Genomic DNA, 18,214 nt, shown 5'->3' with positions numbered 1-18,214 from the left:
AGTTTTGCATGTAGATAAAATTTCAAACATAGTAAAAAGGTCAGCAGAGGTTGCAGTATTCTATCTTCGCTCTAAAAAGTCTTTGTCTCGATCTGTAAATAGATATAGTTATTTAGTATTCAATAAAATTCGTAAAAACATAACTAATTATAAAAAGTAAGTGTGCAGTGCATGCATTATTTTGATCTTTGTAGTAAATAAAATTTTATTGCCTACCTTACATATATTTTATATAAAAAAAAAGCTAAAAGCAGTTAAAATATTCAAATAACTATTTAAGTATGATAGATAAATGTTTTATTAAAAATTTAGTGCATACCTTATGCAATCTTTTGATGTATTTATTTTGATATAAGCACATTCTAAAATTAGGGTTTAGTTTAGACTTAGAGCCTAAATTAAATCAGTATGAATATAGTTTCAGTTTGATATTGGTGCAACATTATTCATGTTTATTACAAAAATTGGTTATAATACTTGTTATCTTACAATTCAGTTATCGAACAAAACTTTAGAAATATCTTTATAATACCTAAACAAAAAATACACTTGTTAAGCGCAAAAGATCAAACCTGTATTAAAGTATCAGACACTAATGACTAAACTTTAATAAATCACTCTTATGAATATTTCCTGGACTAGTACAGCCTGATTAGTTAGATAATCGTTATTAAGTTTTTATTTAGTTATTAAATATCGCTATTGTAGTAGCTTTTTAATACCTAAACAAAATTAGTTGTTAAGTGTAAAAGGTTAAAACTAGTATGAAATTAAAAAATAAACTAGTGACTAAACTATGATAAATCACCTGTTGATTTATTTGACTCTTCTAAATCTTGCTTAGACTAGTATAACCTGCTTAGTTTGATAACAATTATTCAGTTTTGTCTTACAACAAGATAAATCATTTAAAAAGATAAAACACACTTATTAATGCTGGTTGCTACATTTATATAAATTATTGTAAGAATAGTTTTTTTTAATTTAGACACATGATTACCAATTTAAGTTGACCTCATGTTAAATATTTCACAATAGATTTTCAAAAATTTTTTGTTATGAACTCGAAAAACTTTGTTCTTTATTGTTTATTAACTATTAAATTTTTTTTTTGACATTGTACTTTTTATTCAGTGCAGATGCTCTAAACTGTAAAAAAAAATTAATAAGCTTTAAAGCAACTGTTTCTAACCACATTTTTACCAAAGACTGTCATGCAATGACAACATTATAACTGTTTCAAATAAATATATTTCAACAATTATCTTTTTTATATATTTTATGCGTGTGAATTATTAATAAGCATTGTTTTTGTATTAATATGATAAACTCTGTTTCAGATATTTAAAATTGTATTAAATATTCAAAAAGATTTGTAAGTGTCGAAGTAAGTGTTATTCTAGTTTAAAAATGGCTCAGACAGAAGCAGAAGCAGCAGGTTTGTGTTTTTATACATATAAATTAATTTTATGTAAGATAACTAAATAGTTTTTCTAATATATATATATGGATAGTAAGAGCATAAGATGTTTTGTTATATCTTTTAAACTGCCCCTGATTATTTTGTTATTTCAATTTCCATTACTTATAAGTTTGCAGTTATAGTTAAATTATACATCTTAAATAAAATCAAAACAAGCTTTAGTTATAGTATTTATATTTATTTTGTTGTATATGTTGTTTTACTTTTGTTTGTATTAATTTTTTATTTTATATAACAAATGACTTAAAACAATATATCATATTGTTTTCTAAAATTAAAGTTTATATGTTGTTATAAAATTAATTTACATTTATAGAACAAATTTATTTACTAATTTTTTTAGTAGTGATTTTGACAAAATAGCTTAAATATTTATTATCTCGTAAAAGTTAAAGTTATTCTTTAAATAAATGTACTGCTTTTTCTAAAAAGTCTAAAAAATAAATCATAATTCAAAGTTAACTATTAAAAATATAAATTTAAGCGTTTGCTAACAAAGATCCTAGCATAACAAGTTCACTGAAATATATAATAATAACAAATTAAACAGTATTCTTTCTTTATTACACTAAGAAATGTTTCTGAAGTGAGTATTAGTTGTTGAAAAGTGTGCCTATATGAAGTGTGTTAACCCGTTAGCACAGCACCTAGAAACATGTGTTAGTGTAATAAAGAAAGAATAATGTATAATTTGTTATTATTTAAACTTATAAATGTTTATTTTAAAAAGTTTATAAATAATATAATATATATGCTTAAACTTTTGATAAAGTTTAGTTTAACTAAAAGCAAGAAAGTTTTGTCTTACTTATTCCTAATAGAGTAGTTTCAATATTTTTCCAAAATAAAATTTATACCAAACTTTTAAATTGTTAAATTTTGAATGAAAACTCTTTGTAGTTTATCAAGAGTAAACTAGTTTGCATAAAAGTTTTGTTAGATAAACCAATAATAAATTTTTCTATGCTCATGTACTTTTTATTCTTTTAATATGTACACTGTTTAAGTATTCACCAGTAAAGTAAAACAAATTTTGTTAAATAATTAAAAGGTTGTATACTTTATTATTTGTTTATGCAAACAAATCAACTAATATTTATTTAAATATACAGTATTATATAAATGGTTTTATATCTGTTTTACTATGATCATATACGCACAATTTTCACTGTCTAATACTCACTATGACATTTAAGAATGATTTAATTGTATGTTTACACTTTGCCTAACAACACAGTCTAAATCATGGTTTCCCAAAATGGGCCAAGTGGTCTCTTAGGGGGCCATGAGGTCATAATTTGAAACTTACACCAGATGTTCTGGAGTTGTTGATGAAGAGCAAAAAAAAAGGTCATTGGTGCTTTTAATGGTAGTTTTTTGAGTTATCTTGCTAAAAAGGACCATAACTTTTTTAATTTCTTTAAAAGAGGCTATTTAAAAAAAAATCTGGAAACCCTAGTCCATATATTTCCTTAACTCTGATTAAACTATAATAATTTTAAATTCTTATGTTCTTTAATTTTTCACAGCCGTAGGATATTTGTAATTTATGACATTTATACAATTATAAAAAGCTAAATCATTGACTTATGGTAGACAAACTATAAAAACTTATTTTTATTTCAAAGCACTAAGCTTTCAAATTTAGATAGAATTCTTACTTTGTAAACATCTATTTAATCGAGTGTTAAAAGCACAAAAATAAACTGTTAATGTTGAAAAAAAAGTCTTCACTTTTTTGTGATGTTTTGTTGATTCTTGATTTTGAAACTTTATATAGCTGTATACTAAAGTTTAAAATAAGATTAACAAATTTTCATTAAAACAGGTTTGCATCAAATAATATTTTTAATGCTCTGAAACATAATTTTGTTTTGCAGATCTTATTTATAAAACATTTTAATAGAAATTTTACTCTTTTTGTAGAGGCGATGCTTGCCAAACTTACAAAAGATGTCACAGAAGCGTTTGATATTTTTGATCATGAAAAAAATAAAGCTGTTGATGTCAGGGAAATAGGCACAATTGTTAGATCTCTTGGGTGTTGTCCTTCTGAAGGTTAGTTTTTTTAAAAATTATTTTTTTTACAAGTTATATCTAATTTTTATTTATTGCAAATTTCCTGTGCTGGACCCAGTATCATTTAAGCTGAAAGACGCATAAGAAAAAGACAAAATATAGAAAATAACACAAAAAAGTTATATTGTCTAAAATCAGAAAACATAATTTAAAATTCATGTGCAGTTTAATACTTTATTTTGCTTGTAGAGGTTGCAATTTTTTGCCACCTAAACCGGTTGTGAATAAAGTATTTAATTTGCACACCTCTACTTAAATAAACTCTTTACATTTCAGTAAGTTGAGCAATCTTTTTTAGTTAAGGCAAATGAGTATATAAATTTTACTGATAATATTTTTATTGAAATCAAGTTTTAAAAACTCTCATTGAAATTCTTCAATTTTTTAGCAAGAAACTCCTTTGAAAACTTGTTCCACATTTAACTGATCAACGACAAAAAAAGAATTATACCAAACATCATTCTTGAAATGAAGTCTGAATGTAAATTTTTTGTTATTACCTCTTATAAAAAAAATATTTAAAATTGTTCAAAAATGGTTTGTAATTTAATTTCAACGTTTACACCAGTTTGAAAAAATAATGAGGTCAAAATCAAGTCTTATGTATTCTAAAGAGTTATTTGTTAGTCTTTTAAGTTAAGATATATAAGAAATATTGCAGCGGTTAAAGATTATTCTGATATAGTTCCTTCGAAAGTATTCTAGATTCTTAATATCTTTTAAGTATAGAGACCAGGTTGGTGTGTTATATTCCAACTTAGGGCGAATGTTATTAAAATATAACTTTTTTAGAATGTTTATATCCATAATTTTAAAACTTGAAATTTAATATATTAGTTCGATTTCAAATTTTCAGCAATAAAAGTTCTAAGATCTTTAAACACTCTAGTCAAAGATTTTTTTTTTTTTTAAACCAAGTAAAATTCAAGGAGAGCTACACGATTTGTTGGCTGAAATGGAAGAGGAAGACGTGGGTAATCCGAGCGGATTCATCAGATTTGACAAGTATTTTCCCGTCATCACTAAAATACTCATGCAGAGGAGGTTTGGTGTTTCATTAGCAAATTACTTATTATTTCTATCTTTATATATATTTGTTGAAGCTTGTTGTTTAATTGATTTAAATAAAAACAGTACAAGTATTTATATACTTTTTTATCTCTATTAGCTTAAATGATTTGGACACGGAGTTCGTCTATTTAATATAGAAATAACACTGTTTTATTTTTGTAGGTTCAAAGCGGCAAGTGAAGACAAACTAATGCGAGCCTTTGAGGCCTTGGACAAGGATCAAAAGGGATTTCTAACAGCTGAGGAACTGACCAAATACCTAACAACTGAGGGCGAGCCTTTCACAGAGGAGGAAATGGATGAAATGCTGACGGCAGCCGTTGATCCTGATAAAGACGTTATTGTGTATAAAGAGTACGTTCCAATGATGGTTGCTGAAGATTAATAGACTGGTTTTGATTTTTTTCTGACACTGTGTTTTTTATTTTAAAACTGTGACTTTCGTATTTAAATATCTTTTTTTTTGTAGTTTTTTTGGTTTTGTGTTAGTCAACCTTAAAAGTTTTCCTTATCCAATGTAAATAAAAGCTTAAAAATTATTTTCAAAAAAAAAAAACTTTTGTTGGCACATTATATTAAATAAGGTATTTTATGTTACAGTAACTTGAAGCTATTATTATCTAATACAAATATTTTTTTAGACAATTTTTAAAATTCTGTTTTCACAAAGTTTATTTGAAAATTTTAAAACAACTATTAATTAAAGCTTTAATTTAATTTTTTCTTTGATAATTTAAAAAAATACTTTTTGATACTTTTAATTACATACCTAGTCTTACATCACTATTTTTCTTTATTTTCTTTATCAAGTTTGATATGTAGTTCAAAGGTTATTTCTTCAACTTATTGATAACAGAAACTAAAGTTTTATTTCTATACACAACTAGATTAAAGTTATTATAAAAGTGGTGATTGAAATTTAGGTAAAGTCTATAAAGTTTTCAGATAAGTCTTAAGAACAATTCTGAAAAATAATTGTTTCAAGACAAATATTTGGATTTATTATTAGCAATCTATTGTATTACTATACAACCTAGGTATATAAAAAAAGAGTTATGATATAAAACTGGACAAATATTATGAACACTAATCTAAGGCAGCAAAAGTTTTTTGATATAAGAAAAAATTATCATAAATGAAATAATTGTATAGAATATTTTATAAACGCTTATATCAGTTACTAAATCTTTAGAATTGTGTTGCAATAGGTTAACTTCAGTCCTATAATTTCGAAAAGTAAAAAATTATCTTGGTTGATTTTATGATTTGTTTTTATGTTAATCTTTAGCTTTACCAGTCGAGAAGTTTTTTCTACTTTATGTGTTTAAAAAGTTTAATTTATATAGAATAGTGTGTTACGGCCGATTTTCAAATATATAGTACTTATCTGCAGACTGAAAAACAACTTCATATGGCTTTATTTAATTTTGTATTAAGCACCATTGTAACCAACGAAAAATTAACTTATAGTTTGAAAAAATACAAACGATAAATTATTAGATATTTATTTTATGTATTTATTTATATTTAGTATAAGAAAAAACACTGACTTTACATATGTTTCAGATTGAATCTTTTATCAAATGTTTCTGATCTGAAGAAGTTGATCAATACAAACTAAATAATAAAGTTAAACATCTTTTGATTTTACTAAATATATGCTGCTCTGTTTTTAAAGTTTTTAGCGCTTTAAACTAAATCAACAAAACCGCTTATTACCTTTTTTATTTAGAACAAGTTTCTAATTTTAATACCAAACTGAAACTTTTGCTTGAACTTCAACTATAAAATTAAATGTGTTTTATGAGTCACAAGTCCAAAGGAATCAGGCGACAGCGTTTTATAAAGTTTAGGCTTTAGCTTCTTTTAAATTGTTAAAAGGAAAAATAGATTATAAACGTGATAGCTACAACAGATAAAAGTTTTTTTTTTTAATAAAAATATTTTTTTGATGAAACTATTGTCAATGCTATCTAAACTGTATTCCTCTAAACGAGTTTAATTAGTATATTTTGATTATTTTCTTAGAGTAAAAACAAACTACTGGTTTTGCAAAAACATTTAAAGTTTTTTTACTTAGATGTTTTTGTGCAAGAGAGAGGTTTATTTTAAACATTTTACTTGGCTTGTAAACTTTTTAACGAGCTTTGACAATTTTTTTTTAGGTTTTACACAAAATAGTACTAGTTAAAAAACTGACACTTTTTTTGTCTGTACTTTTAAAGATAAGTTTTTATATAAAACATAGTGTTAAGCAACATGCCTAATAATAGTTATATTGTAGAATACAAATAATTGGTTTTCTTTAGTAAGACTAAATTTCAAATTGCATTTTATTATGGATATAGTTGAATCTATAAGTTAACTTTTTATACATTTGTACACTTTTTAAGATTTTTTTAATAAAAAAGTTTTCAACAAACTTTACTATATCCCAAACTTTAATGTTTGTTAAAACTATGCTAGCTTAGACAAGTTTACAGAAACAGTTAATACAAACCTTAAAAAGTGTCATGTCTAATTGTTAATACAACTACTCGTTAGAAATTAGGTTTAATCAAAGTGATCTTTATCTACAATTTTCATCTTGTTCATATGTCTATCTATCAATTTCTTTACAGAAAAATCAAAGCCGTAAAGTTAATTTACTAACTTAAAACAAGTTCTAAGTAGTTTATCAGATATTTAAATTAAAAACTTTTAATTGTCATAGTTTTTTTTTACTTTGGAAGTTATTTAAATCTAGTTTAGAATATAAAAAAGTTATGCTTAAAAGTAACTTATACTGTATAGTAAATACTTTGGTTCTAAAATAATTTTTATTTACGCAAAAAAAAACTTTAGAACAGTAGTATAATACTTAAACACACAGTTTTGTTGTTTTAGAAAACGATAAATAAATTATTGCTCAATAAACAAAGGACCTGATGTGTGAAAAGACCTTACGATCATCGAAGTAGAACCCACCTACTATCTTTAAGTGTTTTTTGAACATGAAAAGTTATATTTTTTATAAGAAGAACAAACTTATGTACAAAAATGTACTATTTAACTGAGATTAAAATAAAAAGATAATGGAAAAAAAAAAAGAATATTAAGAATAAAAAACTCAGGCGTAATAGTTTGTTATAACTGTAAGATATATATAAAATCGTGGAACTCAAAACGTATGTACCTCCGAAAAACAACTATCTTGAGCTATTAAAAGTTACATATGTAAGAAAATCATATTTGTTAAATCAAATTCAACAAAGTAAACTACGTCAACAGCCACAAGAGAAAAATGTACTTTTACTTTGTATTTTGATTAAAAAAAGAATGAAAACTAGCTCAGATACTTTGTACTATATTAATTATTTCCGTTAATGATTTAGACATGCAACTTTTCTGAAAACGGTTATACTAAAGACTTAATAAGTTAATTTATAAATTATGTGTCCTACTAAAAATCTAAAAAATATATACAATAGTAACTGCTACAAACTAGACCGAACCAAAGTCGTTAGAAGCTAATCAATATATTCAGTAAGAATTATTTCAGGTATAAAGCAATTTTTTTATATTTCTAAAACATATGGAAACAATATCCCGATGCACCTGGTTTATACTTTAACTATTTAATTGTTCTTTAAGTAAAATGTCTTTTAGATTAAGCTGTAACCTTCAAATATGGTCCTAATCTTTTATTAGTTAAGCATTTATGTCTAAAAGTTACTATCAAGATAAATAAAAGATGTATGCCTATTTTTATTATAAATCTCAGAAAAATAAAATTTTGTTGAATGGTATATTATGTTTAATTTTGAATTCAGTTAAAATTAATTTATAAAATTGATTGTTTTATTAGTGAAAATTTAAATATTTCGCTGATAAACAATTATGTGTAATAGCTCGTAAGAAATTTTAAAGCATGTGATAACCTAAAGGTTCCTTGTACACCAGATACTTAGAAAAAACTTTTTCAGCGCTTTTTTCATTCAAGAAACAATAGTAAAACATATTTTTAAAATAGACATAAATACACACCTAGCTCATACTAAAAAAAGTGTTTTGTTGTTGTTATGTTTCTTACACTTTCATTGTTAAGGGAAACGCTACTAAAGGTAGATTTTATAATTAATGAAGCTTGCTTAGCCAGTCTTATTGAGTTTTCACCCATATAAGGAAGGTGGAGGTAGACTGGGCAAGGATGTGCATCGAAAGAGGATAATCAGTTCATTTTGGGCTGAGTTGCCTTAATTGTCTTCTTGATGACTGTTTCGGGGGAACCTAATGAGAGAAAAATCTTGTTAATGTTGTTAAATTCTAAATCCAAACAGTCGGCCATGCATAATGTGAAATATAATATAAAATATAAAGCTATAAAGATTATATGTGTATTTATTATAATGTAATGTTAAAACTCATAAAAACGTTCTGCTAAAAAAAAGATTTTATCATAAATTTAACGATTTAGTCTACTAAAAATTTATGTTTGCAAATATTAATTTTTGAGAGGCAATCTGCTTGTAACAATTATCACCAACTAATGTAGTATTGAACTTTTCTGTTCAAAAATTTTTATGAACTTTTATCTGTTTTACTTCACTTCTACAAATTTTAATGATATGTACATAAGTGATAAAACGAGAAAGCTAATAGTTAAATAAAAACCATATGTTAAACTTTATCTTTCAGTTTTAAATACAAAATGAATAAAGATTTAATGCATTATACGATCTTAATGATATATGAACAAATATAAATGGCAAAAAGTTATGTATTGCTTTTATAAATTTGTAGTTTTAAATTAGATTTACCTATTTAATTTTTACCCAAAAAAGTCTGCGTTAAAGAAAACTTTTTAAGTAAGTTATTCTATGTGTAAATAAGGTAAAAATAACAATGAATTTTTTTTTAAGTAGTAAACTTCAAAACTCTTTTTTTAATTTGTAAGATTAAAAAACTTTTAAAACAGAATTATCTTTTTGAAGCCGAAAATGTTTTTAAAAGTTATTATTGTTTTTATTAAGAAAAACTTGTTTAAAATTAAGTGTTACAATTAAAAAAAAAATTCTAGTAATAAAACTTAAAATAAGTACTTTTTTAGAATGAAACAGTTTTAATTAGTATTACGACGTTTAGTTTTTATAATTAACTATTACCAAGCTTATTATTATACAGAAATATAAGACTAGATTCATTCAAAATCATCGGCGATTGCCGAACACTTATTAAACAATTCAGATTGTGCAAGGAATTATAGTGATAGTAACTTTTCAATTATAAGTAAAACTCGTAATGTGATTATCACCTAAGTGTTTTAGAATCTTTGTTTATAAAAACGTTCAAACCTAATTTGTGCAAGCAACAATACGTTTACAATTCTAATCTTTATAAGTTGTTTTAAACTAGAACAAAATAAAAATTTTAATTTAATTTAGTTTTATTCGCTTATTTTATTGTTGCTTATCTTAGTTAAATTACTGATTAACTATTTTTAAATATGTAGTTATAACTTGTGAATGTCTAATTAATTTTTGCTCAATTATGCTAATTAGTGTTAATTGATTGTTTTTTCTGATGAAACCTCAAACTATTTATTTACTCAAAATTTAATCTTAAAATTAGTTGCTAACAAAAGTAGTTGATAAGTGTTAGCCGAAATCGATTTTATTTGTTGTTTGTTTTAATAAAAATGTTTTTGAATGAATCCTGTCTTATATTTCTGTATGATATATGTAGTACTAAAAAGTTATATACAAACTTATTATTATTGTACCATTTAACCAAACTGCCCTGATTTGTACATTTCTTTGTAAGTTTATTAAAGTTTTCTACCTATTTTATACTCAAAAATAAATATTGTTTAAGTAAAATTATAGTGCTTAAGACAAACTTTAATTAAACAAAATTTTAAAGCCAAAAAAGATTCTTTTAACTTATAGTTAAAATAATACAATTTATAAGCATCTGTCTAACAATATCAAAACCTATATTTTTATTTCATACGCCTTTTTTTGTATTAATAGTTGAAAAATTTAAACTATAGCCTGGTTTTTTTATTATTCTAACTATTTCGAAGTAAGTCTGTATTTTTTTTACTTATATATAAAAATTCGATAAACTTATCTGCAAAACAATTAATTAAAGTTTTAAATTTGATGACCACCATTTTAAAGCTTTCTACGACTAATACTTTACCTAAAATTTTAGTTAATTAACGGTGTAAATTTTAATAACATAAAAAAATTAAAGATTTAAGAACCAACGTATAGTTTTGAATGTGTCTATTAAGTGTTACTTTCGACTTTTTGTACGTAGAAATATTTAAAAAATTCAATAAAATGTATTCAGATTAAACATCAATATATAAAGCATTATGCAGGTATTTGGCTTAACATAGCCAAAATTTATAAAGTGTATAGCTGCTGTATAAAAAAAATTGAAAGTTTACTATTAACAAACCTTAGTATAAATTTTTATGTGCCTTGTAGTCTCTAAAAGCCATATAAACAAGTGATCTACCGGATCCAAGTATCCGGATTCTGCCGTATAGCCTTTCAGATCCGGCCGGATCCTATCAAGGATATTTTTTCCAGGTCCTAATGTTATAGATCCCGTAAAACACTGAAGGCTGCTTTTAAAAAAAAAAAATGTTCTGAGGTTCATGGTGAAGAGAAAAAAAGGTCTTACATTTATTTTTAGGTTATCTTGAAACTTACATTAAATATTACGGGAAAAATCAAAACTTACATAATACATTTTAGAGTTCATTGAGAATAGCAAATATAAATATTTTAGGTCTAGTTGAAAACAACTTTAAAACTTATCCTAGATACTACGAGAAAGCCTTGGAAATTTGAGAGTTTGATAGGATCCGGCTGGATTTTAAAATGAGATCCAGATTCAGCCGGATACTATTTTATGGATCCGGTAGATCACTAACAGAAATAAATAAGTTTTAACAATAAAAAACTTATAATTAAAACAAAAACTTTTATTTTTATTATTTGATACAAAATTAATTTCACAGTTTATTTCTAACTATCAGAAAACTCTAAATGAATACACATGAGATAAATTCATCAACTCCATATTCTTAAGAAATTTATAGTTAAAAAAAAATAATTGATGTTACTGTTAGTTTCAAGAAAAAAAAATCTATAACTCTGCTTTTATTGTACTTGAGTTTAGAAAAATATAGTTATTATTTCTTTAGAACTTAGACTTTAGTTAACTAAACTAAAATTTGAGAAAAAAAAACTAAAATAGTTTAGCATTTTTAAAATATCAATAAAATTTTAAGTTTTACAAAATATCTTCTAAAAATATCCACAGTTTACAAAAGTTCAAGTTGTATTTTTTTTGTGTATTTGAAACTATTAATCATACATAAATTAAATTCTTAATAATTATAAACACTTTTAGATTTGTACCACTTTTAGTTTAGTAAGCTGTTTATTTTCTAAATTACTTTAAAGATTATAAAAAGTGTATGTTCTAATATACATGTACATATATTTTAAGCTTTTTCAAAATTCAAAGCTTTTATTTTCCATAATACTTAGGAAAACAAAAACATTATAAATACGTTTTTGTGAAGAATCAGTAACAAACGCTATTGACTTTTTTTAAAACTAAACATAAGTAAAGAACATTTTCTTTTATAATATTGCAAATAAACGCAGTATCAGTAGTAAAATGTAGTTAACTTTCAGTCCGTATAAAAATTCTTAATTTTTACAGTAAATTTGAAAATAATGAAGAATACTTCAGTATGTTTATTATATTACTATTTTGACAATGTTTTAATATTTTTGAATTGACAAACGTTTTTTGAGATTTTAAAATTTTGTACTCTTCTTTATACAAGCATTCGTTTTTGCAAACTCTTTCAAAGGCAGTTAAAAATAACCACTCACTAAATAAAAAACTTGGAAAGTTTTGATAACAGTTTTTCTTTCGTATTTGAATTACTGCAGTCTTTGATATACTTTTTATTAACGACCCTACTCTTAAAAAACCTTTAGATTGCTCAAGGTTAATCTTCATAAATCGCTTTTTTCTAAACATCCAAGCTTTAGCTGCAATAACAGCAACCTTATAAAGGTTTATTAACACAACACGGTTGGAGTTTAAGTTACAATCAAAACATAAAAGTAACATAGAGACTTTTCGTCTAATATATTTTGAAAGGTATAAATGACTGTTAACGTCAACACTCTTACCAATGAAATAAGTTAAAGAAATTTCGATTTCATTCTTTACTAAACCTTTATGCTCAAAATAAAACCCTTCTAAAAACTTATTCATTTTAATTGGAATTAAAAAACCGAGGAAAGTAGTGAAGTTGGCAAAGTTTTCTTTCTTGTATATGTTTGTTACTGTTTTTCTTTCATTAACCTTAAAACAATATTCTTGTTCAGCAGTTTTAATCAAGTTATAAAACTCTTCGGCATGTTTTAGGTTTGTTGAAATATACAAATAATCGTCCATATAGCGTAAGCACAAACTAGTTTGAGATTTACTCACATCAGAAAACCTCATATTTTCCATGTGTCCAAAATATAGATTGCACAATGCAGATGATAGCGGCCATCCCTGAGGAACTCCTTTGTCTATCGAATATATTTTGTTGTTTACAGTGGCTGTCATGGTTTCCAGAAAACTTTTCACAAAACGGATAATTTCAGGTAAAACTTTTGAAACTTTAATATGCTGCGTGTTTAGTTTAATATTTACATCTGGGTATTTAAATGATATTTCATTCAGTATGGCAATGAGTTTGTCTTTACATATATTGTCGAAACAGTTTTGTATGTCTGTCTGGACAAAATAAAAATTTTCTTTGACAACGATATCTTTGAAACATTGAATAATATTTTGACGAAATAATATAACTTTTTCCTTCATTTCAGATATACTGTGTATTCCGAACCCTTTTAAAATTTTTAACTTAGAAAGACTTGTTAGAACTTTGGCAAAATGCTTAGATTTTTCGTGAAAATTTTGCAATACTAACCGTGAACTCCCATTACTTTTAGGCAAAATTCTACCATAAAATAGTGTCGAAGAACAAATACGGTCTGAACATTTCAAATAACTTGTTTTTAGTTTTTCTAAAATTAGATTTTCACTTATTTTTATCCAAATTTCTTTTCTATAGTATTTCAAGCTTTTTCCACATGAGCAATTTTCAGTAACATAAAACACAGTTTTCAGTAACGGCCTCAAAAATTCAAGCAGCAAGAAATTAAAAAACAAACCAACAGTGTTTAGACTTCCACAGCTCCAACCGATGCAGTGAACGTTAAAATCTTTAACCAAAGTGATTATGTTAACTGAATCATAAATATTCATGTTTATTACAAACAAAATTTTTTCATGAAAAAGTTTGTTGTTGAGTTTTGAACCCCACACGTTAAAAGGTAAAACATTTCGGAAAAAAGAACGAACAAAACTAAAAACAGAGTACTTTGAAGAAGCAGTTCGACTAGATAAATCGTAAGGGCAGTGAATATTTGCTAAATGCTTTAAAGACACTGTTTTTGAAAGTCTTAAAATTTCAAATACAACTTTACTTAGCTTTCTATATTTGCTTGGAACTTTCCATTGCGAAGTTTTTAGTGATTTCAGCACGATTTGCTCACTTTTCATTCTTTTTACATTAGATTGCTCCGTTTTGTTTTCAAAAAATAAGAAATTACGATAAAAGTCATCTCGAAAGAGCATACAATTTATTATCATTCTACTTGCGATTCGTGCATTCATTTTACCGGTCAACTTCCAAAAAAAACTAATTCTGTTGAACTTTCCCCTCCGCAGTTTAGATACACGAGAGTCATTTTTTCCATAACAAACTGTTTTTATTTTAAAAATACACATTTAACTCCTAAAAAAATCAAATGGTTAAAAAAATTACTTTAGAAAAAGCAAAAGTTTAATTTACTTTAAATGTAAGTAATGTTTTTACTTTAGAGTAGTGGTTTTAAAACAATTTGTAAATTAACATAATATCATATGAACAATTTTTTCTTAATCATACTTTTTCTTTGATGTTCGTACAGAAAAGGAGTTTTAATTTATTTACAGCAAAGATAATATTGAAAACAATAAGTTTTTCTTTTGTATCATTTATTCAAATTATTTTACTCAGTTAATAAAATTCTATGAACATGACTGTGCAGTGCACATGTAGAAGTTTTGAAAAACAATATCTAAAAGCTTTAGTATTAAAAAAACAAATTAAATCACAAGAATATTGCAGTATTGTTTGTATAAAAAAATTAGTTGAAATTTCTTTTTTAATTAACTAGTTGTTAAATTTTTCAAGTACTACGCATATTTATTATAAAAAAACACTTATTAAAGAATAGCTAAATATGACTAAAACCGTTGAATTTTTACACAACAGTTATGAAAGATATATAGTGAAAAAACCAGACAAATTTAACCTCGTAATATATACTTATTTTGGTATGCAACCGAGAGGTCTTTTTGCTATCCAGGTCATTGAATCAAAAACTTTTTGAGCAATTTTTTTTTTCGTTTTTGTTCAATAAACTACTAAAAAAACTACTATTTTGCAAAGCATTTTTAGTGAAATAATTCATTTTAGATTTTGAATTAAAAATTCACTAAACATTAAAAACTGTAGACTGATAGAAGATTAATATTTTTTTCTCATGATTTATGTTTAAGTTTAATAAAGTTTATTGAACTACAAAAAACGCTCAAAATATTTGGTCCAAGGACCTGGTGCACGAAAAAATCTTTCAGTTATCGAACCGCACACAGTTTGGATACCTTTTAACGTTTTATCCAGGACATAAAAAATTTATAAGAGTTAATTACTGCATTCGGAAAATACAGCATAAGAAGGCCGAAGGGTATATTAAAAAAAAATAACTAGCGTGTGGTTCAAAACTATCAAATTAATCTAATAAATAGTCATAACAGACTAATATCGACAAAAAACTAGTGTTTTTCTTTTAATTAATTTCTAACACTTAAAAAAAGAAAAGTTATTGTTGTTAGAACATAAGTCTATAAAATTATGCTAAAGTTAAACTTATACTTAGTAAAAAAAATCATGCAAATACTAAAAATTCACAAAAAAAAAATTAACGGTTAACAACACTTACTGCTTATAACTAACAAACATTTTGAAATATTATATTTCAACAAGAAAACCAAAAATTAATTAGTTCTAACAAAAAAACAAACTAACTTTTATTCAGTGAGTTGTTATAAACTTTCCACAGTTGATTTGGTAAATTATTCACTTCAATTAAAAAAAAGTATATTGTAATACATTTAAGTCCGTTTATCATGTTTTATTGTAAACTTATAGTTTCTTTTTTCTTAGTTTTCTTTATAGATAGTAAACAATCAGTAATGTAGTTTTAAACAACTTATCTATTTATTAAAAAAATCTAACACTATTTTTACTTCATAAACAATAAACTTTTAAATCAATTTTGAACTTCAAAATATGTACTCATTAGTTGTATAATTTTTTAATAACAATAAAAACTAATTTTAATAAAGTTGTTCAACAGTAAAATTATTAATTTTTTTTAAGTTTATACAAATTGTTAAACTTGTTTAATTGGAAAATATTACCTTTTAAAAGTAATATCGCCTTTAATTGCTTATATTGTAAATAAATGAAACACTTTAGAAACTTTAAATAAATAAGATAAAAAACTGAGAAGTTATAATGTAAAACTGAAATTAGTTGCAATATTTCATTAAAGTTAACAAAGTTATTATATATTAATAATTTTTACCAAAGATTTAACTATTCACCACTTTGTACATGCAAAAAAAGTACTTGTAATATTTCTAGTAAAACTGATAGTCAAGAAAAAAAAGATATATGCTAACTAGCCAACTTGCCTGGGCGCGTACATATATTGTGCTGTAAATTTTGCCATCTAAAGGAAATAAAAAAACGTCTAAATCTTTTGTTTAAACTTTAAACTATTCTTAAGAAAAATATTTAGCTAAAAAGTTAAAACCTTTAAGATATTTATGTTTTGTTGTTTTGAAATGCTTTGCTTACATAAACTGAGAATTAAGAACTTAATAAAGTCGTTGTATAAAGCATCTTAAGAACGAAAGTTTTTTTTAATTTTTTTAATGAAAAAAAAAATCTTTGTATATTTGATAAGGTATATATTTATTTTATATGTTCAATAAGTTTTATATAAAGTATCTATAGAAAATGTATGTATGGATGACTAAAAAATCTTTAATTTTATCTCAGTTAAATTTTCAACTATATTATATAAAAAAAAATCGATTAGAAATCATTAATAAGTTCAAAAAATTAAATTTACCTTAACTTTTTCAAAATATTTATTTTCTATTTGTCCGAATAGTATTTTATTGTTAAATAAATGAAAAATACTATTAAAAAAATTAATATACTTTACTGTTCTAATTAATTTTTTATCTATATTCACAACTTCAAGTTTATTTTGTTTTAAAAGTTGTTAAAGGTACATTATGTTTATACTTTTGAAATATAAATATATTAATAAGTTTTATTACTAAACACTATCATCATCTTTTTGAGGTATTTTATTAACTTTTGAATTTACATTTTTTGTAAATAGTTAATAAAAGTTAAAACCAAGGGTTGTTACTACAGAAGCTAGTTTTGAATCAGCTTTAAGTAAAAACTGGAAAAATATTTATAGTTCTACTAACTATGCACCAACGCTAGTTTCTAGTATAGAATTTGATTCTTTAATAATATAACTGTATTGTAAGCTTAGTTAAAAGGGCTTTCTGATTAAATAAAAACTGATGCTTCAAATAGAAACTGATGCTAATAATATTTTTGAATTATTTATAAACTAACAATAAAAAATTCAAGTTTTTTGGGGTAGAAATTACATTAAGTAAAAACTACTAGAGTTATAATTAAAAAATATATATATATGCAACTAGGTTTAAATTGTAAAATAATTATAAATCCTTATTTAATTTTTGCAATTATTATGACTACATAATAAAATAATTCAATGTTACACTTTAAGTCATAAATGAATAGTTTTCCTATGAAATGGGTCAGCCCTAAGATACGTTGATAAATTTACTTTTTTCTGCACAATAAAACTTAACTACTGTGACAATAAATCATTGAATAGGAACAGTTTCATTGACCAAAAATGTTTGTAATAACCACCTTTTGAACAAAGACTAAAAATTATATTTATCTTTGAAAAATCAGATATATATGTCTAACAAAATTAAATTTGTGCTACTTTTTTTGTAATTAATTTTGATTTCTGTAGTACTTCTAAAAAATCTTTTTAACATTGTTAGGTCCTTTTATAATACAAAGCCATCAAGTTTTTGAATAGATAAAAAGGTGCAAAATCTTTATACTATACACATATACAAACGAAAAAGCACTTTTAATAAATAATAAAAAAGTTAACAGTTTCATAGAAAATAGATGAGTATATACAAAGTTGTCATTGTTTTAATAAAATATTAAGAATTAGCCAAAGTCACTTTTAACTATCCAGAAAAGAAACCTGAAAAAAAAAGCTTTTTGTGTACAATTTAATCACACTTTGTATC

General features: G+C 24.3%; 2 protein-coding genes across 2 annotated transcripts; one reads left to right on the top strand and one right to left on the bottom strand.

Moving 5' to 3' along the window:
- Positions 1-1,338: 1,338 nt before the first annotated feature.
- On the top strand, positions 1,339-5,389 carry LOC145830555 (dynein regulatory complex protein 8-like). Its single transcript, XM_082938275.1, has 4 exons — positions 1,339-1,438; positions 3,410-3,541; positions 4,492-4,606; positions 4,796-5,389. The coding sequence occupies exons 1-4, from the start codon at positions 1,411-1,413 to the stop codon at positions 5,016-5,018; spliced, it is 498 nt and encodes a 165-aa protein (XP_082794401.1). The 5' UTR covers positions 1,339-1,410; the 3' UTR covers positions 5,019-5,389.
- A 3,454-nt stretch (positions 5,390-8,843) lies between these two features.
- LOC145837435 (uncharacterized) lies at positions 8,844-13,975 on the bottom strand. The gene is made up of 4 exons (XM_082945117.1): positions 13,753-13,975; positions 13,065-13,476; positions 12,640-12,794; positions 8,844-8,902 (listed from the first exon to the last, which is right to left on the bottom strand). The coding sequence occupies exons 1-4, from the start codon at positions 13,973-13,975 to the stop codon at positions 8,844-8,846; spliced, it is 849 nt and encodes a 282-aa protein (XP_082801243.1).
- Between the last annotated feature and the right edge of the window lie 4,239 nt (positions 13,976-18,214).

This window comes from Thalia democratica, chromosome 1 (assembly GCF_965202585.1).
Source record: "Thalia democratica chromosome 1, ktThaDemo2.hap1.1, whole genome shotgun sequence".
NCBI classification, from domain to species: Eukaryota; Metazoa; Chordata; class Thaliacea; order Salpida; family Salpidae; genus Thalia; species Thalia democratica.
Note: the sequence above shows the minus strand (reverse complement) of the source record. Positions and strands in the feature narration are given on the sequence as shown.

What these genes read in the sequence shown, in the direction of transcription:
- LOC145830555 (XM_082938275.1), top strand. Translation starts at nt 1,411, where the DNA reads ATGGCTCAGACAGAAGCAGAAGCAGCAG. An exon ending in TGGGTGTTGTCCTTCTGAAG is followed by an intron (nt 3,542 to 4,491) that starts GTTAGTTTTTTT and finishes GTAAAATTCAAG; the next exon opens with GAGAGCTACACGATTTGTTG. An exon ending in AAAATACTCATGCAGAGGAG is followed by an intron (nt 4,607 to 4,795) that starts GTTTGGTGTTTC and finishes TTATTTTTGTAG; the next exon opens with GTTCAAAGCGGCAAGTGAAG.
- LOC145837435 (XM_082945117.1), bottom strand. Translation starts at nt 13,975, where the DNA reads ATGAATATTTATGATTCAGTTAACATAATCACTTTGGTTAAAGATTTT. An exon ending in AACCTAAAACATGCCGAAGA is followed by an intron (nt 12,795 to 13,064) that starts GTTTTATAACTT and finishes AAAATATATTAG; the next exon opens with ACGAAAAGTCTCTATGTTAC. An exon ending in TAACCTTGAGCAATCTAAAG is followed by an intron (nt 8,903 to 12,639) that starts GTTTTTTAAGAG and finishes TTCTCTCATTAG; the next exon opens with GTTCCCCCGAAACAGTCATC.